The sequence below is a fragment of the Pseudonaja textilis genome, chromosome 3 (assembly GCF_049901715.1).
Source record: "Pseudonaja textilis isolate UNSWEBS1 chromosome 3, rPseTex1.2, whole genome shotgun sequence".
NCBI lineage: Eukaryota > Metazoa > Chordata > Lepidosauria > Squamata > Elapidae > Pseudonaja > Pseudonaja textilis.
In genome coordinates, this window is record NC_141992.1 from 160,303,830 (window position 1) to 160,329,338 (window position 25,509).

The 25,509-nt window shown below is 34.6% G+C and overlaps 1 protein-coding gene across 9 annotated transcripts in view; it reads left to right on the top strand.

The window, feature by feature from the left end:
• SNTG1 (syntrophin gamma 1) overlaps positions 1-25,509 on the top strand; it is a 211,096-nt gene that overhangs the window by 146,381 nt on the left and 39,206 nt on the right. For 8 of the 9 annotated variants that reach the window (XM_087931227.1, XM_087931233.1, XM_087931229.1 and 5 more), the window contains 3 exons: positions 6,730-6,768; positions 20,767-20,883; positions 21,404-21,475. In XM_087931227.1, coding sequence (XP_087787353.1) covers positions 6,730-6,768; positions 20,767-20,883; positions 21,404-21,475 — 228 coding nt within the window. The remainder of the gene's footprint in view (positions 1-6,729; positions 6,769-20,766; positions 20,884-21,403; positions 21,476-25,509) is intronic. The other variant, XM_087931232.1, reaches the window with a different exon arrangement.

Below are 25,509 nucleotides of genomic sequence, written 5' to 3' on the forward strand. Positions count from 1 at the left end.
GGAAGGAGTTGAAGCAGTTTATGTCCAGGATGTGAGGGGTCTGTAAATAATTTCACAGCCCTCTTTTTGACTCATGCAGTATACAGGTCCTCGACTGAAGGCAGGTTGGTAGTAATAGTTTTTTCTGCAGTCCAAATTATCCTCTGAAGTCTGTGTCTGTCCTGTTGGGTTACAGGACCAAACCAGACAGTTATAGAGGTGCAGATGATAGACTCAATAATTCCTCTATAGAACTGTATCAGCAGCTTCATGGGCAGTTTGAGCTTTCTGAGCTGGTGCAGAAAGAACATTCTTTGTTGTGCTTTTTTGATGACATTTTTGATGTTAGGTGTCCATTTTAGGTCATGTGATATAGCAGAACCTAGAAATTTGAAGGTCTCTATTGTTGATACTGTGTTGTCTAGTATTGTAAGAGGTGGTAGTATAAGAGAGTTTCTTTTAAAGTCTACCACCATTTCTACGGTTTTGAGTGTGTTCAGTTCCAGATTGTTCCGGTTACACTACGAGGCAAGTTGTACAACCTCCTGTCTGTATGTGGATTCATTGTTGTCTGAAATGAGACCAATCATAGATTGTGATGTAAGAAGGGCTGTCAGTCTCTGATTTTTTATCTTCTGTATTATTTCTTGGCCATACTCATCTCTAAGAAGCATCCAAATTTCTGTGCAATTACGATATGAATGCAAACCAAATGAATTTATCTCAGTGCAGACTTACAAATGTAGATAATACTGACATACTAGGTACTATTATGACTAGCCATAGGAAGGATGTTGTGCATGATGTATGTGGAAATTGTTTATCTCCAATCTAGCTCTGATTAGTCCCAGTAATGTATCTTCATATATATTATGAAGTGCCTTAAAAATATAAACCTAAAATGAATGCCTTCAAAATATAAACCCAAAATGCCCTCAGCTTTGATAGATTATTAGTATGGGTGAAAGATTAAATGCTTATTTTAAAGTGAAAGGGAAAGTTATTGTAAAATATGAAATGTAATCAGGTGTGTGTGTGTATGTATATATGTTATTTTCTATATTTTAGCTTTATCTTAATTATTATTCCTGTTTGTGAAAGAACATTTTAGTCAAGCTTTTAATTAGCCTCACAATTAATGCAATGTAACCAATATCAATTGATATTAAAATGTATGCATTTATATATTTCTCAATAATTAGTCTAAGGATTTTCAGTTTGAAACAATCTCAGCACGAAATGTAGTTGCAAGTTGTGGTGCTGCATGAACCAGATAGATGTGCAATCCTAGGCTTATCATTTTAAATTAATTTCTACCTTCCTTTGACATCTCACCTCTTGTCAATGCTCTGAAGAAAGGATTCTTCTTCACAGCAAGATCTTCAATACTACATTTACCAATGTACCTGGAAGGACTACACAGAGACAATGAGATTGAAAAAGGAAAGAAAAAAGGAAGTACCTGAGGAAAGGCAACATTTTTCCCATCAAGGGAGATCAAACAAACCACAGGGAGAATAGGTTCTGTTATGAATGTGGCAAGATAGGAAGCTTAGCTAAAGATTGTCAAAGTTGCCTGTGTAGATAAAAAAGAATGTTAGAGGGAAGCAGAAAATAATGTTCCCTTTCTGAAAGTGTGGAGGGAATAAAACTGGAGTTGCTGTCTGCAGTTGAGAAAAGCAGCTGAAGCTAGGAAGAAATGCTTCCCACTCCCACCTCCCCAAGGATATCTTCAGCTCATTGCTTCTCTCAAAGTATAGTAAAAGTTTACAATCTCAGAAACTTGTGAGAAGATGAGCTCAGTTAATCAGTTGTTCTCTCCCCCAACTCACAGTCCAGTCACAAGCATGCAAGGGATTGTTGCAGGTGTCCGGTTAATTGAGTCATACCAGCATTTTGGGAAATATGCTGATGTCCATAGGCAGACTCAACCCACCAAGGCCCTTAGCCTATAAAAGTCTTGGGTATGTACAAGAGAAAAGGAGGAACAAAACAAGTAGATAAGACACTGGGAAGCAATGTCTGGAATACACAATTACTGTATTATAGAAAGCAAGATGGGTCAACTGCCAGGACTACAACCTAAGGACTATACATTTATGTAGCTGTATCAATTTGCAAGAGTTGGGATTAGGGGGATGGAGTTAGCCAGAACAACAACGTAATCTGGGGGATATGTGTGCCACAATAATAAATTGTATACAATTACCAGCTACTGTGTGATGTGTCTAGTCTTTGGAAAACAAAGAATTCTCACAATAACACCATAGGATCTTTTAAATATTGAGTTCAGTTCAAATAGGTGTTGGTAAAAAATACATGAAATTCTGACAAATGAATACACCATACTTTAGGTAAAATTCAGAGCTTGTATCACTTCGCAACACAGCAAGGAATGCAGATTGTTGCAACATTGTGGAAAGACACCATTATTGTTGGCAAAGGACCAACATTTAATATAATGGTTTCCATTTCTACTTCCACCTAAAAGGAAGGACATCACAACGATGTGATCCCCAATTTCTAACAGGACACTGTTTTATATATATAGCAAAAGCGTTTAGACTTATATACTCCCCCATAGTGCTTTATAGCACCTCTTGGATCATCATTTTATTGACTTTGGAAGAATGGAAGCCTGAATCAACCTTGAGGCTGTTAGGATTGAACTCCTGACTGTGGGCAGAGCAAGCTTGCAATACTGCATTCTGACCACTGCACTGTGTGTGTGTCTGTCTCTGTGTGTATGTGTGTGTGTGTAAACACACACACACACACACACAGATATATGTGGATGCACATGCACACACATAATCTATAATCAAAGCATTTAAACAGAATAACCTGTTTTTGTTCTTTTTAATGCTTAGATGTTTAGAAATAGCATTTCTAAAGGAGTATTCATGTTGGCCACTGCACATTCTCTTTTCTGGGAAAGAACTGTTACTTAACTTTAATTGTGGAAATAAATGTTTATGCCTAACCAATAAATAAATGACCATTTTTATAATTGTCCTTCAAAAATGAAAACTTTTCCTCTATAGCATTTATTAAGCTCCTAAACTACATAAAGTCTAAGAACAATCATAAATTTCTAGAAAAAAAAACATTTTCCTGGTATTATATGACCTATTTTAAAAAGGTATGCTCATAATTTGTTGCCAGATCAATGATACACTTGTAAATTTATATATGTGCATGTAAACTAATAAGAAGAATATATACAAATTAAAGCAATACTAAAAATTGTTTTCCATCTTTTATGCAATAATGGGTTGCAGAAGATAACAATATTATTTGGGGGCAATTTGCTTTTGTCCTTTTCTCTTATATCATCAGAGATAATCTGGTTTACAAATCTGGATTGTTCCATGTAAGAAACGCTCCTGACCCCACACCACCACCTGTACAAAACAGGCAATTGTCTAAAGATACGTAGACTTAGGTGCAACTTAGTGTCTTACGTTTTTGGTATATACTTGAGTTGTTTACTTTGTATTCTTAGCTCTATTTTGTTCTATCTGTATTGTGCTTTCCTCTGGAAGTGCCTAAGGTGAAAGTATTTAGAAGTATGTTACAGTTTTCTCCAAGAAGACAGTATATTTTTAACCAGAGAATAATGTGGACTAGAATTTCATTGTGAGCTTAATAGAGACAGTATAGAAAATACATATTGACCTAGGATGAGTTCAGATCTATTTTAGATCTCAAAAGCCATCCTTTGGAGATTTGTTATTTTTCTCTTTTTTAAATAGTTTCTGGGAGCATGAAGCTGGGTCACATCTGTTATGAGATTTTTGTCTCAACATATGTCCACACAAAAATCATCACAATGACGTGATCCCCAATTATAACTTCAAAAAAAGGCAACTATGATCTTACAGACAACGAACTCTTATCCTTTGATTGGCAATTTCTATTCACTGGATGCAATACTGTTACATTACAACATATTTTTACTTGAAGTCAAAAGAGTCATCAAACTATATGTACCAATAACAACTCCCAAAACCAGAAAAAACAGATTACCCATAACAAGAAGGAAGCTTCAATCCAAAAAGAAATCACTTTGGTGGAAAAACAAATCTGGTCATGTTGCCAACTTCAAAAGCTGATACAAAAATTTATGCCACCAGATAAGGCTGAATGCACCAATTATCACATTAAACAAGAGAAAAACCTTCTAGGCACCAATTCCATCTGTGCTTTCTACAATTTTGTAAACAACAAATGAAAAGATTCAAGGTCCACCCCACCCCTGAAAGGACCTAATGGTAAAGACTGCAAATACAACACCATTAAAGCAAACCTCTTTAACACATTCTTTGGCTCAGTATTTGTAAACAGCAATGGATCATGCCCAGTATTTCCTAGTCAAACCACAGACAACTACAATGATCTAATACATACCATTTTACAGAAGACATTGTTGAAAAAGCACTATGCAATCTAAAACCATCTCTATCTATTGGATCAGATGGAATATGTGCCTGCTTCTTAAAAATGCTATCCATTGCCATAGCCGAACCTCTAAGCATAATCTTTGAAAAATCTTTCAGGACCAGCTCCTTGCCAAACCTATGGTCACAAGCCATGGTCATCCCCATCTTCAAAAAGGGAGACCCCAGCCTAGTTGAAAATTACAGACCAATCTCTTTATGCTGCATCACCTGTAAAGTCATGGAATCAATTATTAACCAATCCATTATCCTCCACTTAGAGACAAACCACCTACTCTCTAATAAACAATTTGGTTTCAGAAAAACACTATCCTGTAACCTGCAACTCTTACACTGCAAAAACATGGACTACACAAACTCAATCAGGGCAAAGCAATAGACGCAATCTACATAGACTTCTGTAAAGCCTTTGATTCAGTGGTACATGACAAACTACTACTAAAACTAAAATCTTATGGTATCTCTGGACACCTGCATAACTGGATAGAAGCATCCCTGTCAAACAGAAAACAAATGGTCAAAATTGGGAGCGTCCTATCAAATTCTGTACCTGTCAATAGTGGTGTCCCCCAAGGCAGTGTTCTCAGACCAACTCTCTTCATACTCTACGTAAATGGCCTCTGTGATCATATTAAGAGCAACTGTGTTCTCTTTGCTGATGATATAAAGCTATTCAACACCACAGACAATACTGCTACCCTTCAAAAAGACCTCGACTATGTATCAGAATGATCAAACAAATGGCAACTTCAAATCTCAAAAAATAAATGCTCTGTCTTACATATTGGCAAAAAAAAATATCAGAAAATAAAATACAAGCCGAATAGTCAAGATCTTGTTGATTATCCAAACTCTGTAAAGGACCTTGAATACTCATCTCTAATAATCTAAGTGCTAGAGCCCATTGTAACTACATTGCCAAAAAGGCATTAAGAGTTGTTAACCTAATCCTACATAGCTTTTTCTCTGGTAATATCACACTACAAACTAGAGCATACAAAATATTCGCTAGACCAATATTTGAAGACAGCTCATTAGTCTGGAACCCACATTATGTATCTGATATTAACACAGTTGAAAAAGTCCAGAAATATTTCACAAGAAGAGTTCTCCATTCTTCTACTTGTTCCAAAATACCTTATGGAATCAGACTTGAAATTCTAGACCTAGAAAACATAGAACTACGCTGCCTTCAGTCCGATCTAAGTATAGTATATAAAATCATACATTGCAATGTCCTACCTGTCAATGAATACTTCAGCTTCAACCATAACAATACAAGAACACACAATAGATACAAACTCAAGGTTAACCGCACCAAACTTGATTGCAGGAAATACAACTGCAGTAACAGAGGGGTGAATGTCTGGAATACTCTACCTGACTCTGTGGTTTCTTCCCCAAACCCCCAAAATTTTAATTTTAGACTGTCTACTATTGACTTCACCCCTTTCCTAAGAGGTCTGTAGGGGGCATGCATAAGCGCACCAACGTGCGTACCATCCCTGTCCTATTGTTTCTTTTTATTTTTCTTACATGTATCCATTTCATATATTCATAACTATGTTTATACTTATACCTATTATCTTGTAAGCGATTGACAAATCAGATAAATAAATAAATAAATAAATAAATAAATAGTGTTTTGTTTGCATTCATCTATTCAGTATTTACCTCTCAGTCTATTTTACTTTTTCTCTGAATAAAAATATAAATTTTCTTCTGATTATTGCCATACAAAATATGAGATGTTTAGAAAAGGGTTATTTAACAGACATTTACAGAATTAAATTAATATAAAATCAAATAAACCAAAATGATATTTTAGTAAAATAATAGTAATATGCATAATAATAATGTTACATTTGATAAGAGAACATTTAAGTACAAAATTCAAGAATGACACTTTGTCAACCATCAAGATAGACCATAGTAGGAACTAAGCATGTGCATGTTAATTTTTTAATAATAAGATTATAGTAATAGAGTTGGCAAGTCCGAATAAACTTCCCCCTTGGCTTCATGAGAACAGAGATTGATGGTGGTCTTGAGACACTTATTCAGGTTTCAGTTTTGGTCCAGACTCAAATATCTTTTATCTCACTTGAATGTAGCTCTTTCCCCTTTTTCAAAGGTTATTCCTTCTGCTCATTACGCACCTTAAAATTATTTTTAAAAAGAACTATCTATTAATATATATCAGTTTCACAGAGGAATAATGCCATTTTGTGACTGAATCATAATTGAGTCAGTTTATTTATTAATCTATTTTTTCTTTTTACTTTTATAGATTAAAAAAATCAACAGGAATTTTCCTGTAAACCAGCAGGTAAGAGACAAATATATGTTTTGAAACCTTAATTCACAGTTGTTCTATATCAGGTAATCCTTGACTTACAACAGTTCATTTAGTAATCCTTCAAAATTACAATGGCATTGAAAAAAGTGACTTATGACCATTTTTCACACAACCATTGCAACATCTCCATGATCATGTGATCACATCCAAATGCTTCACAACTGACTCACACTTATGACGGTTGCAGGGTCCTAGGGTCATGTGATCAGCTTTTCTAACCTTCTGACAAGCAAAATCAATGGGGAAACCAGATTCACTTAATAACCATGTTCTAACTTATCATCTGCAGTGATTAACTATTCAACTGTGTCACACAATGTTGTAAAATGGGGCAAAACTCACTTAACAAATGTCTCACTTAGCAACAGAAAATTTGGGCTCATATCCTTTCCATTGGGCATGAATATGGCTGCTGTTGGGTAGAGAAGGGAAAGAGAGATTGAAAAACTGACTGAGATGTCATGGAACATTGAAAATGAAGATGACATGATCATAGTAGTAGCCCAGCAGTGAAACCTGTAACACAGAAGCAGCTTCAACTTTACCAAAGTTCATTCCTGCGGGAGTCATGGTTCCCAGATTTTGGGCACATTCTAAAAGATAGTCCATTTGAGGTACCTTGGTTCAAAAAAATAAAAGACCTATGATGCACCATTTCACCCAGCTGAAGGTCATAATAATGAGAGGGAGAGGGGGAGAGAGAGCATGAAAGGCCAGGTTGAAAAGACCAGTTAAAAAAGGAAATGTCTATTGTATTCAGAAGGGAAAAGGCTTTATTAGACAACATGAAGGTGACATATGAGGGCTTTATATTTGGCTTGCCAAGTTAGGACACAAAGCACAAGTATGTTAGTTTTCTTGGAATACATCACTCCTGAGCAGCTGTTTATCAGTAACTAAAAAGGTCAGCACATGGGAGAGATGGAAGTAGTTGGAAAGGCAGTACATTTGAAAAATTACCCAGATTTATGTAAGAGTCCCTTCAGAGTAAAGAGACTCACAACAGCATCAAGCCTAGATTTTGAATTATCTCTGCCTAAAGTTTTTTTTTTTTTTTGCACTATGTAGAGCTTCAAATAATGTTTATTGCTATTCCAGCATCTTGAAATTGGTGGTAAAGTTCTAACTTTAACTCTGATCAAAAGACAGTCAATGTGTTTACATCATTTAAATTTCAGTGTCTTCTGAGATATGAATGAAGACTGTATGTTCTCTTTCCTAACTTCATTTCATGCTCTTAAAAAGGGAGAAAGAAAATAGAACTTTTCTGAATTTCTTTTCTGAACTGAAAATTTGTTTTTGTAGGTTTTCACATTCACACTACCAGAAGGTTTATGCTGTTAATCTCAAAACATGTTTAAAAAAGGTTTGTCTTTAGAATAAGGCAATGGCTTAAATAAAACTGTAATAGCACTTTTATTTTCCTGGTATTTATTTATCAAAGGAAAAACAGGTACACTTGAAAATAACAGGAAAACTGAACAAGCAAACACACTAAAAGTTTGTTCTAAAAATGGCCAACCAACTGCCCTAGTCTTCCAGAAAATGGGCCTGAGAGGGAACCATGCTGCACCAAAACTTGTTCACTCCGACTTCATGAACTGGTCCAACCTTTTTCAAAGCTAGTGAAGCTGGTAGCCAGCACTACAAGTCAATTAATTTATTAGGCCTGCAGCATCCAGAAGTGTTGGGTTTGAGAGGAGAATGTGTCAAGAGAGAATAGGCTGAAAAAACAGAGGACACGTTCATAAAGTATTCTTTTAGGTATTTTACTAGACAAAAATCATTTCAATTTTTTGTAACTGTTGATGTTCAAAATTTAAATTCTGCATTCCCAGACTGACATGTATTGAACATCTACATCTAAAAATACATTTGTCCTGCAACCATCTGTTATCAAAGAACACAGTGATCAGCCTCATTATGAAGAGGAAGGCACAAAGCTGAAACAACAATGCTAAGTATGTATAAAAATACATAGGGGAGTTGGATTAAATTAAGCAGAAGTGCACACCAGGGTGTCAATTATGCAGTGATAATTCCTACATATTGCATTGTCAGCTGTCTGCAACTAAACATTGATTGTTCTGCATAGATGGAAGCTTGGGACTGCATTTGTTGTAAAGGTTTTGTTTATGAAACAATAGGATTCCTTAAAGAGATTTGGAAGGTGAACAAATGGAAAAAAATCATTACGATTTTAGATTCTTTTGAGAAACCATAGGACTTCAGTCTGTGATCCTCTGTGGGGTTCCTCTGGAAAATGGTATATTGTTGTCTCCTTTGCTCTTATTAAAATATGTGCAACATAGACATGATAGTTTTTTTAATTGGTTATTTATGAACATACTTGGGAAACAGGTTCTACCACCTGCATAGTTCAGTACTGGAACATAGAAATGCTGTAGGAGCTGCAATGAGACCTGTAGAACTAATTTAGGTCATGGTTTACTGAACGTATTGTAGGTTTTAACACATACAAGTTGTATTGTTTTTCATGATAATATATTTTATAGTCAGCAACAACCGGCATTGTTTTTCATGATAATGTATTTTATAATCAGTAACTAAAAAATAGAAATTTTTAGAAACAATTGCTTATTGATCATCTTTGATTATTCATTAGACACTGAGTTTATCTACAAAACCAAATATCAGACTCTTATTTGCTCTGTAAAATGACTTTTTCAAATATTGGGGTAGAATTGCATGTCAGGCAAAACTAACACTGAATTGTGTCCTTTAGACTGTTGCCCTTTGTAAGGCTTCTCTCTTATAATATATGGTGAAATGTTATTTTTATTTGAAATTTTGTAATAGAAGGAAAAGTTCCAGTAAAAAATGTTATTTTGAAAATCATTTTATTGCTGTATAGATAAGCTTTTAGAATACCTTAGAGAAGAAAAATAATTTTGACATTCTTAATATGGTTTGAAAGCAATCTGGCATTATTTTACTTTCTCCATATATTAAAGTATTGAAATCTTGTCAAATAATAATGAATACATTCAACCCAGTGCCATAAATCTCCAAATATATAGCCTAACATAACAGCCACGCTGTTTATTATAGGAGCTGCAGGATAGAAAAACTATCAGTGCCTTGAGTCGAAGCAATTTAAAGTTTGTCTTATTGACTAATGTGTGAAATATGGTATACATGCATCTTATAGTTTCATCTAGCTTATAGAAATTATGGACTTTATATTTCTTGATATTTACATTTGGCCCATATTTCTGCTGAGGCAGGTTTTCTTACTGACAGTAGAAGTAAGATGTATTTATAATTAAAGAATCAACAATAATTATTTTGATAAATATAGTTAAATATTGCATTTTAAGAACTTTACTTTGCTAGAGATGCACAAATGGACCCTTCAGATCTTCAAAGAATTTGTTCACTTCAGCAAAGAATCAAAGAAGCATGCCCTCAGAGCTGATTTCTGAAGCAATGTGGGTTTTTTTGTTCAACCAAGTTGGTTTACTCTGGGCTGTTTATAGCCCACATCAGTATACTGTGGCATTCCAAGAATGGAAGCGGTTTTCTATATCTCTGTAGTATCTATACATAGGTCTCTTCCAATGTTTGTCCTGGTGGAAAAGGTGAGAATTTTCCTTATAGCATTTGCTGAAAGATGTAGGAACATGGTGATGTAGAAGGCTGGATATCTCCTCAGAAGAGAAAGATCATAAACACCAGTACAATAGAAGCATACTATTTTAGATATCAGTCTTCCATTTAAACATCCCCTTTTTTAGAAAAAACTGATCAAAGATAACATTAGTGAACAGAAGCTTTGATCAAATTTTCCCCACTCAAATGAGATGTGTTTTTTATTTTGCTACATTATGGTGATAATATTTACTCAAAAATAAAATTGGGAAGAAACAGGGGAGGGAAATTCTTTTAAGAAATGTGGCCTGTATAAATAGATTAATAATCCTGTGCATCTTTTATTTGTCTGAAAAGGAAAGGCACAATAAATGTTCCATAATACAATTCCATGATTTTTCTGGAACTGAAGATATATATTTTCCACTTAAGGAAAATAGTGATCAAGAGAACATTCAGAGTTTATACCTTGCCGTATCCATGTCTAGAGTAAATAATCTCCTTTACTTTTTGCTTGTGACAATAGAACAGAAAGTAGTCTATGCATTTGTCCTAGTGAAAATAAAGATTCCTTGCATTATACCTCATGTGTTCAGAGACATGTTTTTCCAAAGCAAATTGCATTTTCTCTACCTCTCTCTCCATGGTATATAATCTTCACAGAAACCAAGCCAGGATATTTTTCTCAAGTTTAACAATGTAGGATTGTTGCTGATTTTCTGTCCTTCCAAATCAATCTCTCTTGCTCCGCTTAAAGGCTTCAGCTGACTTTTTATAGAGGCTATATTTTGAACATTTTCAGGCCATAAAAATATCACTGGTGTTTGTATGGGGGGGTGATACTTTAGGGAAGTTCCTGTATCCTTAGATTCCAACAAAACTTTGTGCTGGGTATCACTATAGTATTAAAAAAATAATATCTGAATTTGCATTTCTTTTTGGGAGAAAATACGCTTTATCTAATAGGAAAAAGAATATATTAATTTTCTGGGAAGGAAAAGTGATAGTATTTAATTTAATTTAGCTTTGTTTTTATTTAAAGAATCAGTTCCACAACTGTGTCATTGGTTATACATCAGGCTTCAGTTGATGGACTTCTATCATAAGAGTAAACATGGTTATCTATTGTAAGATTATTAAAAAAAAACTAAGAGGAAATATATATTAAACTGCCCAAAATCTCACAGTAGTTTTCTTTCTGGGTCTACATTTGCCTTCGTGCTTTACCCTTAATTTTAATACTAATTTAGTATACTTTCAGTATATATCAGGTTCTATCTTTCGAATATAAATTTGAAGTATAATTTTAAATTATTGATTCTGAAGAGGAAAGATATGAAATGTTCCACTGCCAGATGTTATCAGGATCTTGAAAAAAAAAATAATAAGAAAGGAAAACAATGTTTTGGGGAGAGGAGAATTTAGCTCAAACATTAGAACAGTATTTTCTTTGATGAATAAAAGCAAATAAAGATGTTCCGGGATAATGTTGCAAAATCCAATCTGGGTCAGTTAGTAGAACTAGAGGTTTACTCTTCAAATATTTAAAAGTATTTTCTTTTGCAGTACACTGTACCCCACCCCAATTTATTTATTTTTTATACATCTGAGTGGAGCTGTTTCAAAAACTAGCATAGTTTTTAAAGAATACATAGAAAAGCATAAGTGTAAATTTGGGATTTACAAAATCAGAGCTGTCGCTAAGATAAACCAGAGACATTGTGAGCAATTAGGAGTCAGTGTTCATAATATAAATAAGGAACAATTAAATAGTTGAGAAAACTTGTTTTCAAAGTTTTTATGTGCTATTTACAATATGGGTATTCTTAATGACATTACAGTAAGCTTCTTTAATTTTAAAAAAGAAATATTCAGGTGTAAGCACAAAGAAACATATGCATATGTATGTATGTATGCATGTATGTATGTAAATATATATGTGAAATGTAAAATGTGTCTACCCATGAAAACATGCATTATCAAAAGAAATAATGACAATATGATATCAATAATTATCCAATTATTTTTATATAAATAATAGTAGAACTGCTAGCAATTTTGAAGAAATATTTGTTCAGTATTTATTTTGACATCAGCACACTGCAAAATAACATTAACTGACAGTGGCTTGGCTTTGTGTTCTTATTTTTTACTCCTTATCAAAACCTCACAGTAAAGAATTGGTCATAGTTCTAGGTTCTCTGAGATGGCATTGATTATTGAAGCTTTTTTCCCCTGGGCTCACACCTAATTGTGTAATTATTATATTAGTTATATTATTAAATGAAATGATCATTACCAAAAACTGGGAAGACAGCATTTTAATTTTTTGAGGAATGTTGTCTAGATTGGGAATTGAACTAACATGCAAAGGCAAACAACATCTTATTAGCTACTCAAGTTCCTTGTTGTGCTATTTATATATATAGTATGTGTGTGGGTGACCTTGAGGGAAGAGATGCTGCATAGGATATGATCAGACAAGAGAGAGAAGAACACAGCAATTGCTTCACCATAATTGATCAGGCTGTTAAAAAGAGACAGTGGGAAATGTGTACTTTCAGACTTGCAAGTTTTTGTTAATATAAACAAAAAATAAAGTAGTATTAGCCCATCTAGTTGTGTTTCCTCTCTGATTTATTTGGGATGCTTATACTCATAGGTCAATAAATTGTTTATATTTTACTCTTATATAAAAGAGTAAAATGAGAAAATATTTTCATCTCGTAATAGCAGCATAATTATAATTAGTCTGTGTGTGCATAATCTAAAGTTTGAAAATTGAATTATATTTCTTGATTATTTTATCCACTTTCAGCTAGAAGCGCTGATTTCTCTTTGTAAGATAAATTATATCTTCTCTGCTCCATAATTATGTTGTCATTTTTATCTTATAACTTTATTGTCAGATTCAATTAACTTTGATGTTTATGTACTAGTTCTTTTTTTATACAAATTTGAATTTTAAAATATTTGAAGAGTGATATATTATAAGATGCAGAAACAGTAGATTTTTGCAGTGTTAATAATCACTGGCAATATGTTTTATATTTCCTTGAAGCAGATTTATCTGAGATCATAAAAAATTAATTAATGCATAGGATTTTTTTGTCTGTCTCAAAATGCAAGAAAATAAAAGTGAGATTTCCAGAAGATATTCCCATTAAACATTAATTAGACTTAAACTTAAGGACATTTAGCTGGCATTTCTGGGAGTTGTAATTTCATAACAGAAAACATACCTTTTCTCAAACATTAATTAAAATAATTTAAACTTGATTTTAAGCTTAACTGAAATAATTCACCCTGTTAATAGTATAACAAAAGCATGAGATAAAGGATATTTAGATAGATTATGTGGACACATTGTAAAGATTTGTAATTTTCACAGTACAAGCAATGGCTGAGTGATTTGTGCAGAAACAAAGAATACATACATAAGTCTTCATAGATCACAACTCCTTTGCAGTATTAATGACTAAAAAGCAAACTATTGTTGGTAGCTACAGAAGTTCATACAGTATTATTTAGCTATGTAGACATTAGCTATGGCTTTAAGTGAGTTCTGCAGGACATTGAACACCAAGGAGCCTCACCCAAAACTAGCTTTATATCCAGTGCTTAGCACTAATAAATTATCTCAAGCTCAGTAAATCTTCCAAGCTTCTGTTTAGTCCTGGGTTAATTTATATATTGCAGCTATGATTTTTACAATAGGAAACATCCTGCTATTGATTTTAGAGGAGAATGAAAGGAGGGTGCAACATTCTAATATAAATAATATAAATAAATATAATAAAATGTGAAAATCAGATCCATTGCCATAATATTTGACCTACTTTATAATTCCATAGAGCATATTTTTTCTTATATTAGAAAGTTTGAGGTTTGTTTTGGAACTACAGCTATATTAATCATTTGAAGAAAATGTTGTCAGCGTGACTGCTGGAGGGATGTGGTAAAAAGTAGTTTCTTGTTGTAAAGGTATCATCGTTGATAAAAGTTGTGAGCACTTCCTTCTCTGTGCTTTATTTCATATACATGGATGAAATATAGAAAAAATGAGAAAGAAAGAAAAGTATCAAAAGGGAGATACATCTCTCTCTCTCTACTCCCTCCGTTCCTTATCTACTGATTGGAAAAATGACTGTGCAGCCAAAAGAGCGTAAAAGTTTTCCTGACACTACCAATAAATAGCTAGTGGGGTGAGAATACACTTCCATCCAGTAATTTTGAAGCTCAAGGTTCTTTAGTGGGAGTGACAGAAAGTACTCATGTTCAATCCTATTCCAGCCTTCATAAGAGGCAGCTGGTGAAATTCTTTAAGACAAAGATGATTATAGATTGGCTAGGAGGCCCCATCAGGTACCTTACGGCAGTGGCATGAAGAAAAAGTCTCTGACAAGAAAATAGATAAATTGAGGGTTATGTCATGTAATGGATATCAGATAGGGAAAAGATATTGTGTACAAATTTATAAAAGCACTGAAAATAATAAACCAGCAAATAATAAAAATAGCCAAGAAAATGAGCAGTTATGAAGCTTGAATTATATACTATAGGCAGAATCCAATTTCACTGAAATCAGAAATATTTTGGCCAATCCATCAGGAAGTGACTACAGGGAACCAGTCAACACCTGATAAAGGAGAATAGTAGAGTTCTGAAGGTAGCTATGGGACAACCCAAAGAAATACAACAACAATGCATATGGATAAAGGAGGTAAACAAGCGGGGGAGAGAAGCTGAAATATAGAATAGAATAGAATAGAATAGAATAGAATAGAATAGAATAGAATAGAAGAGAAGAGAAGAGAAGAGAAGAGAAGAGAAGAGAAGAGAAGAGAAGAGAAGAGAAGAGAAGAGAAGAGAAGAGAATACTTCATTGGCCAAGTGTGATTGGACGCACAAGGAATTTGTCTTGGTATAAATACTCTCAGTATACATAAAGAAAAGGTAAATTCATTAAGAATCAAGAATCATAACGTACAACACTTAATGATAGTCATAGGGTACAATCAACAATCAAATCATACTAGGAAACAGTCAATATAAATCGTATGGATACAAGCAACAAAGTTAAAGTCCTACAGTCACAAGTAGGAGGGGATGGGTGATAAGGAGTGATGAGAAGATTAACAGTAATAGTAGTGTATACTTTGTAAATAGTTGAACAGTGCTGAGGGAATTATTTGTTTAGCAGAGTGATGGCTTTCAAGAAAAAACTGTTCTTGTGTCTAGTTGTTCTGGTGTGCTCTATAGCATCGTTTTGAGGGAAGGAGTTGAAACAGTTTATGTCCGGGATGTGAGGGGTCTGTAAATATTTTCACAGCCCTCTTTTTGACTCGTGCAGTATACAAGTCCCTAATTGATGGCAGGTGGGTAGTAATTGTTTTTTCTCTACTCCTAATTATCCTCTGAAGTCTGTGTCTGCTCTGTTGGGTTGCAGAACCAAACCAGACAGTTACAGAGGTGCAGATGATAGACTCAATAATTCCTCTATAGAACTGTATCAGCAGCTCCTTGGCCAGTTTGAGCTTTCTGAGTTGGCACAGAAAGAACATTCTTTGTTGTGCTTTTTTGATGATGTATTTGATGTTAGGTGTCCATTTTAGGTCATGTGATACTGTAGAACCTAGAAATTTGAAGGTCTCTACTGCTGATACTGTGTTGTCTAGTATTGTAAGAGGTGGTAGTATGGGAGGGTTTCTTCTAAAGTCTACCACCATTTCTACGGTTTTGAGTGTGTTCAGTTCCAGATTGTTCCAGTTACACCACGAGGCAAGCTGTATAATAATTTAAAACTTGTATTAACAGAAGACATGGTGGGGAAAAGGGCAAGAAAGATCAAGAATTGGCCAACATCACATGAACTGCATGGTTTTTGATTGAAACACCTGACTGATCTATACCCATAATTGCTAAGGACTTTAGTAACATACGGCAAGAAGGTGAAATTGAAGATTGGTTAACCTCTAATAAAACCTACCTGATAATGAAAGTTCCAACCAAAGGAGCAGCGCTAAACAATTACAGACCAATTACCTGCTTACCAAAGGAGCCATGGTGGCACAATGGTTAGAATGCAGTACCGCAGGCTACTTCTGCTGACTGCCAGCTGCCAGCAGTTTAGCAGTTCAATTCTTACTGGCTCAAGGTTAACCCAGCCTTCCTCCTTCCAAGGTTGGTAAAATGGCCCAGATTGTTGGGGGCAATATGCTGACTCTGTAAACCACTTAGAGAGGGCTATAAAGCACTGTGAAGTGATATATAAGTTTAAGTGCTATTACCAACAACTTTTTAAATTATTTACTGGCATGGAAACTGATGCAGTTCAATAGCACCTAGGCTTTTCATCTGAGCAGGAAAAAAACCCACTCAAAAAGCAACAACAAAAAATCGGCACCTAATGGATAAGATAATTTTGGGAAACTTTAAGAAGGAAGATCACTTTGAATGTAGCTGTTCTGACTAAGCTCCCAAACATGACAAACTCTCTGTAGTTAAATAAACGTTCCCTTTATTAGGAGTGCCAGCAGCCTGGGCATAAAGTCTTTCCCTCTCACACAGCAGGCTAACAAGTCTGTCCAGCAGACCTTCCTCCTGCCTTTTATCCCCAGAGCTTCGCTAGCAGCGGGGGCTCTTCCATCCCAAGGATCAGCCTATAGATTTCCACTGCTCTTCTCTCCTCTACCTTCTGTGCATCCGTGTGTCAGTTACTGGAACCAGCTGTCCTCCTCTTCCTCATCAGCCACTTCCAGACCTGGGGGCTGTTGACTCTCCATCTGAGGGCTGATGGATGATCCAGGCTCCACCTCTATTTCTATCTCTGACAGATCCATTCCATTTCCCCCCTCAGAGCCCTCAGATTGCCTTGATGTTGGCCTTGACTCCTACATCACCTCCTCATTTGATTCAGCTGCTGGAGGGGCAAGCGGCTGACAGGCCACAACAGTAGATTAATTGATTAAAGAAGGCATTTGACTCCTTATCACATGATTAGATAAGTGCCTAGAAATAACAGGAGTCAGTAGAAACATCAGAACCTTTGTGCCAAGATTAATGGCACAATGGAAGACATAGTTACTGTCATCATTTATCAGTGCTGATAAACTGGGAGAGGTTAACAACATCAAGAGAGAAAATTTTCATTACCACTATCACTATTTGTTATTGCATTAATTCCTGGATCCACAATACTAAAAAAGAGAGGCCCTGGCTATCAAACATCAGTAACATCAGCCAGACTATTCCACCTCATTTACACGGATAATCTGAAGATGAGTAGATAATAAATACATCATCTGAAATAGAATTGCTTCTCAACATTGTTTAAATATAGAGTCAAGATCATAACTGAGTTTGGACTGGATCAATGTGCACCCATACCATTAACAAGAGAAAAATAGTGAAAACTGAAGGAGTCAAGGTGCCCTATGGAAATAATATCAAGACTCTAGATGAAGATACAAATATCCAGGCAAAATCAAGCACACTGAAATCACAGAAAAGGTTAATAGTGAACACATCAGAAAAATGAAATCTTAAAGTCTAAACTCAATGACAGAAATACTATCAAGGTGATTAATATCTGGGCAACTCCAATCATTAGATATGTGGCTGAAAAGTGGATTAGACTGAAGCAGAAATAAAAGCCCTGATAGGAGGATAAGAAGAATAACGACAGTGAATCATTTACTTCACCCGTGCAACCAAAGACCCTAACTAGGCATGAATTTTTGCAAGAATACCAGTTGAAGAAGAAAAAAGGGCATTGGAAGACTACCCTTCACTGTCTGAAGGACAGTAAAGAAGAGGCACTAAAACTATTATGCCGTGAAGGTTTACTGAATACTAAAGAGACTACACTGGCCTGAAAGAAAGAAAGATGAATGAAGAATAGAAGAGAGACATAGCAAGGCAAAGTCTTACACGGCAAATAACTAAACTAGCAGGCCACGCAGATAACTACAAGACCTGGCAATGGCTAAGAGCAGGAGAACAAGAAAGAAATAATTCTGTCTGCGTTAAAGCAAATGCAACCTTACAAGCAAATGCATACAAAGCCAGCATTGAGAAGACAGCAACAGGAAATGCCTTCTTAGCAAAGAAGCTGAAGAAATACCATGTTGGACCACCTAATTAGCTGCTATAAAAACCTGACTACAAACAATGGCATGACAAAGTAGCAACAATGGTGCATTGGAATAACTGCAAGAAATACTATTTGCCGGCAAATAAGAACTGTTGGGACCATAAAACAAAGAAAGTAATAGAAAATGAAGAAGAAAAAGGAGATCTTCTTATCTTTATCTACTCTGGGATTTTAAAATTCAAACAGACAAGCATCTGCTGCACAACACTTCGGACATAGTAATTGTTGATGATACAAAAAAGTCTGTATAGTGGACATGGCAGTATGTGAAGACAGCAAGATAGAAGAGAAAAAAAACTGGAGAAAAATCACAAAGTATACAGATCTGTAAATAGCAGTAGAATGATTGTAGCAAAAAAAGAAAAGTTAGTACCAATAGTAAAAAGCATCTTGTGTATAATTCCAAAACATCTGGACCACTTGAACACATTGGTATTGTGACAAAACCACATCAATTAATTGCAAAAGGAAGCCTTGCTTGGAACACTTTATATACTGTGGTGGTACCTTCAGTATTATTAAACAGTAACATCTGCTTCTCTCAGATCCTTGGGAAAGACTTGATAGGTGGATAAAAATATCAAAGCCTGTCTAAACATTTGGCTGACTTTGTGACCAACCGTAGTAATCCATATACCTAGGTACCGTAATTATTTATTTTGTTCATTGACCAAAATATTCAATACTAACATTAATTTCTTAGTATAATATGATGCATCACTGAGTAAGTGAAATTCATAATATTAATAAAAGGCAAAATTAATGTGAATCACAAATACACAGATCAAAACATCAGACCAGAAGGCTTTTTGAACCTTTTTGAGCCAAAAATGCTTTTTGAACTGTAATGTATAAATTTAGAGATGGAATTATTCTATGATGAAAGTTGCCAGAATAAGAAACTTTTTGGATGATTCAGAATGGAAAAATTTTAAAAAAATAGAAGAAAGTCAATCTTGGTGGATGATGGAAGGGTTAGTGACTACCTGAACCTTAATAGTATTGATGGAATAGTAACTATGCCTGTGTTCAGTATTTCACATTCATTTCACAATCTGGTTTATAATCTTCTCAGATTATATTTTAGTATTGTAAAATCATCCTACTGATTTTTAAAAATCATGCTACAATTATTTTGAAGTAATTTTACTTTGCCTTGAGTGGCCAGAATATGAATTTTATTATGGAATAGCAACAGAAGCTGAACCAAATGTATAGGATTAAATTCCTCATTTGAATTCTTGCTTTAGGAAGAAGCAAATAAATACTGTTTCCGGTATTTTGCATTAATAATTTGACTGTGGTTATGCAGTCTGAACCAGAAGTGCTTTTTTATGTTTATAAATTTTTAACCAATGAATGGGTTGTGTGTAAAATCGCTCTTAATCTCACGATATAGACAGACAAGGGGATAATGTTTCAAAGTCAATTGCTATTAAGTTTCATGAATGTTTTAGTACTGCGGGAAAGTCCTGTATGAAATATCATTGAATTTATACAGAATCAATTGCTTTGTTTTGTTTGATGATGGGCAGTATTAGAATCTTTATCAAGTAAGTATTTTAAGCTCTTTCAAGAAAACCTACTTAAATGAACAACATTTCTTACTACCATATCAAATAGCCTGTTTTTAATCATTCATTCATTAATTTTACTTGTATATACTGGGTCAAAATGCCTTGTTCAAGATTGAGAAGCAGATTCAGTTTTCATTACAAGGTTAATAGGTACTTATCATTTAACAACTTGATGAATGACAAATATAAATTATTCAAGAGCAGTTTCCTATAACAAAGTTGTCACCTTAGCAAGAATCACATAAACAGTAATTTAAATCCCATCTAAGCATATATATTGCAACTTCATCCTCATAGCATCATCCCATTAAAAACAATTTTCCTTTATTTTCCTTTTTCTTTCTTTTCTTTTGGTGAAAATGCCTACTAATCTCTGTATAGTTACAAACAAAGCTGATGCGAATTCAGAATGTGATTACTTACTGATATAGCATGACTCTGTACATCACATATTGTATGCATAGGAATTTTCACAAGGTCTGGTTTTATCCAGTGAATTTCCAATTTCTGAATGATTATGTAAATCGACTGTTAGGGTTCTAGTCTTCTTGAATATTCAATGTGTGTGTCTTTTATATAAATGATAATACGTAGAAAGTAAAAATATGCTGTTTTTTATGCCAGATAGTCTACATGGGCTGGACAGAGGAACGGGAACAAGATTCTCTTCAGGACAGAATATACACACCAAAGTTTCTTGCACTAAGGGGTTCTTCACTTTATAAATTTTTAGCACCTCCAGTAAGTATCATTCTGGATCTTGCTTCATAATTAAATGTACAGATAGTGGGGATACACTGATTTGGAGATTTCATGTTATCTCAAGGATTTAGTATCAGAAAAAGTATGAAAGGATGGCAGAGAAAAGGTAATGGTGAAAAGTCAATAAGGATAGCAGTAATGGGAAATGATTTATAAGTGCAACTTTAATGGAAAACTGATCTGAAAATAGATCCTACTCATTTAATTTATATTCATAAATTAAAGAGAGTCTTCTTTTTGCAGTTCTTCCATTTTCATCAGGAGCAAGTTAAAAATAGCTCTCTTTCTATGTACCAACTTCCAAGAATGGTACATTCAAAGCCAGAAATAATTCACATTAGATAGCAAAAAAAAATCCCCATTGTTTTTTCTATAAATCATAGCATGCCTTCTTGCCATCTCATTGCATATGCAGGTGTAGGTGGGTTAGTGGCATTGCTTTTCAAAATTGTATGGAAAATAAGTGTAATTAGTTTTTTTGTGTACATTTTTACTCAAGGTTACAACGTGGGACTGGACCCGAGCCGAAAGAACATTTTCTGTATATGAGATCATGTACAAAATATTCAAGGTACGAAGAATAAAAATAAATTTTATTTAAATAATTTTTAAAAAGAATGGCATAAATATAAAAGGATAGCTGAATTTCCACACAAATGAGCACTGGGTGGAAATTAGGATTGCATACTGCAATATGTAATCCTAATTTCTTTAAGGTCATGGCAAAATAACCTTAGGTCAAGGGGAGGAGAACCCTAAAACATTTTGAACAATCTGCAATTGTAAATGGTATGAGGGAGTGACTTTGGGAGACCAGAGGAAGAATCACAGACCAGATAATCATCATGCAAGAGCTATTTCAGCCCACAAAAAAGAGGGGACCTGGGAGGCATTTTAGAAGTGACCCTCCCTGGTTTTCTGGAGAGTAAAAGGGAGGGGAGAAATATTTTCAGACTTGCAAGATCCTGTTAATGTAGCCTTACAATAAAGACAGAGCTACTATTCATAGTTGATGCTTCTTGTCTAGATTACCTTGAAGAGCTAACATGAGGAATAATGGGAAATCAGAGCAATCTTTTACTCCTTTGTTGTTATCCTAAGGTTACAAAAGTCAGAGTAGTAGGTAGCTCATTTCTATATGCCATCCAACCCTTTTCCTTCTCAAGGCTATCGAAGCAGCAGTTTTTAAAGTTATATGGTCAGAGGTGGCTTTTCATATTAATAATATTCAAAAGTACCACACAGGTAGTCCTTGACCACAATTAAGCCAAAATTTTCCATTGCTAAGCAAGACAATTAAGTGAGTTTTATCCCAGTTCATGACCTTTCTTGTCACAGTTATTAAGTGAGTCATTGCAGTTCTTAAGTCAGTAACACAGTTTTTAAGTGAATCTGGCTTCCCTGTTTACTTTGCTTGTCCGAAGTTCACAAAATATGATCACATGACCCAGAGACACTGCAACTATCACAAATAAATGCCAATTGCCAAGTACCCAAATTTTGATTATGTGACCAGAAGGATGCTGCAATAGTCATAAGGGTGAAAAATGGTCATAAGTCACTTTTTCTATGCTACTGAAACTTTGAACAGTCATTAAATGAATGGTTGTAAGTTGCGGATTACTTATAGTGTTAATGAAAGAAGTTTTAATAGTATCAACTGTGAAGTTCAACTTGTTGTGGCCCATCAACAGCCAGTGGAACTGGCAGCAGATTCGGACAGTGAAGAGATTGGGGATGTATATGGGCCAGTCCTGGAGTCTGGAGAAGGCTCTGATGAATGTTCTGCATTGGAGGCAGAGATGAGTCTGACAGTTATTAGCTGCCTTCAGAGTTGGACATCAGTGAGGCAGAAAAACAACTGGAGCCTGTTCCCAGTGTGCACATGCACAGAGTTGCCAGATGAAGGGAACAGCTAAGGAACAAGGGACAACTTCAAAGTTAAGCCACAGATGGATGGTGAATGGCCCCTCCCAAAGGGAATAAAAGAGGAGTGAAAAGGGGTGGGGTTTTGCAGGAGACAATTAGTTCATTCCTGCATTCTTGCCAAGTATTGTGGCATCTGAAAGATATCGGCCTGGCCACCCTCCAAGCCTAATAAAGGTCTGTAATTGTGAACTATCTTGAAAGACTGTTGGCTGGGACTTTGCTTGAGAGGAATTCACTGTAAATTAAATAAAAGGGATTTATCAGGACGAGGACTCGGCTTCATGCTGTTGGGGAAGCCTTACATCAGAACACAACTATTCTTATTTGATATTTTGCCATCTGTGCTTTTGTATTTTGTGAAAACATAGTAAACTAGAATTTAACTACACTATTAAATGTACAGATTTATATCAAGCAAATAAATACTAATAACTTATTTGGAAGATTTTAAACTATTAGCCAGTGTTTATGTGTGCAAGAGTACTTCCATATACAATATTTCTGGAATAGATAGGCTGAAGTACAACTGTGCTTCATAATATATTATCTCTGGAATTATATATGCAGAAAATGCTGTTTGGCTAATGTATTTTATTAAAAGTTGAATTCAGAATAATCTTTTGCTAAATGCCACTTCATGATATCTGGTGCTAGAAAAATAAATTTATATTTATCAAAAAGTTATGATATCTTTACAGCAAATGCTAGATAACTTTGCAAGTAATTGGATCCTGGTAATTGGTTATTCAGTTCTGAAGTTACTTGTCAGCAACATATTTATTTAAGTTTAATTTAATATTCTTTTCAATCTTATAAATAGTGTCTAGTGAGTGTCATTTCAGCATGAGATACGATCCTGGGTATACTGTTTGCATTAGAATATTTTTCACATAAAATGTTGCATAAAAGCTATAATTAGTACCAACCCAGTCCCTTTGAATTATGTCAATTTATTGGAGGAGACATAAGTGCCTTATTTCCTAAATCTGCTCCTTTGTTTCTGCTTTTGGCTTTCTTTTTGCTTGCCTTAGAATACTTTCCAATGATAGGATATACTTTCCAATACTTTTCCTTTTCAAGTTCTTTCTTTTTTTGACAATCCCTAATGATGATGCCTCTTGGCAATACCCACTTGAGCCACAGTCAGCTCTACTGATGGCATTATTTCTCTGCTTAACTGAACATTGTAACTTCTGTCAAGGCAAATTTATATTAGTGGGTTGAAAAAAATATATCAATTCAGTTCTGGAGTTTGCATGTAACTACCACTATAGAAAAGTAAAATGGAAGTTACAACTGAAAATTATTAGACTGAGGTCATCTCCTTTTGTAGAATGATTACAAAACTATTCATATAGTGAAGAATATAAAATAATTCAGTCAACCTGTGGAATTCTGTCAACTTTTGGTTCTATCTATCCAGCGATCTTGATCGATGAAATAAAGCTATGGAAGAAATCTTGTACAAATCTGGGGCCATTCTCTCATCATTAACCCAAGATCATGATAATTTCACTCAAGTATACTAAAGCATGTAAATGTTTTGAATACTATTAACATTCAATTGTCACATTTCAAAATAAATATTCCAGTACTGGGGAGGGTTGTAGAAAACTCACCCAAATAATTAAAGGCCAGAATATTGATTACTTAATTTAGAAAACTAAACTAAAACAGGAACTGGCCATTTTTAGTTTAGAGCAGAAATTTAAAACAGAGAAAGCATCCAATGAATGTGGATTTGGAAGAGGAAAAAATGATGGATTAAATTTTGGATTTTTTTGGTTCTCATACCAGATAACGTTAAATTAGGATAATTTGACTTTATCTTCTAAGTAGGGCAATAGCTCAGCAGTCAAAGATGCTGAGCTTGTCAGCTGGAAAGCTTGATAGCCCAGCTTCAAGACTCAAGTGCTGCATGACAAGGTGAGCTCCTAATTACTTACCTCAGCTCCTGCCCACCTAGCAATTTGAAAGCATGAAAATGAAAGTAGATAAATGGAGATGAACAAGGCCCCCTAGAGTTGGAAATGATTGGACAGGGCAAACCTTTACCTTTACCTTCTACAGTATTTTACTCTACCTTAGGGGCTGAGCAATCTTTTCTGACCCCACCCCTACTCTTTAACAATTCACTCATTCTTTCCCCATTTCCAGGCCAAGTTTATTCCTTCATGATATAACTGTGTTTTGTAGGATTCTCTGTTAACTTGAAAAATGAAGCTTATTTTTAATGAAAATGAGAAAATGTATATTGGTTTTGAAATTGGGAGGCCTGTATAGGCCGACCTTTTAGAGAATAGTTTATTTTCTTAAAATAAAGCTGCTTTCATTTGAGAACTTGTATACTCTGCGATCATCAAAATTTATTCCTAATCACCCACATAGCAATACTTCCTTTGCTAAATTAAAAAGTAGCATTGAATGTAGAATGAACAAACAAGATAGAATGGAGCTATCAATTTTAATAGCTCTTAATTTCTTATTTTTCTGAGCTCCATTTTATCATGTCTATGCATTTGTGCTTAAAACCTCTCTGGGTAAAAAATTACTCAGAAAAGTTTTACTGTTTGCTACTATTTATATAGTATGCATTTTGTATGACCTTAAAATATTATTTGTCTAATAAATGAGGTCTTTGCAAACAGTTCTTTTATAGTGTGGGTCAAAAGCATC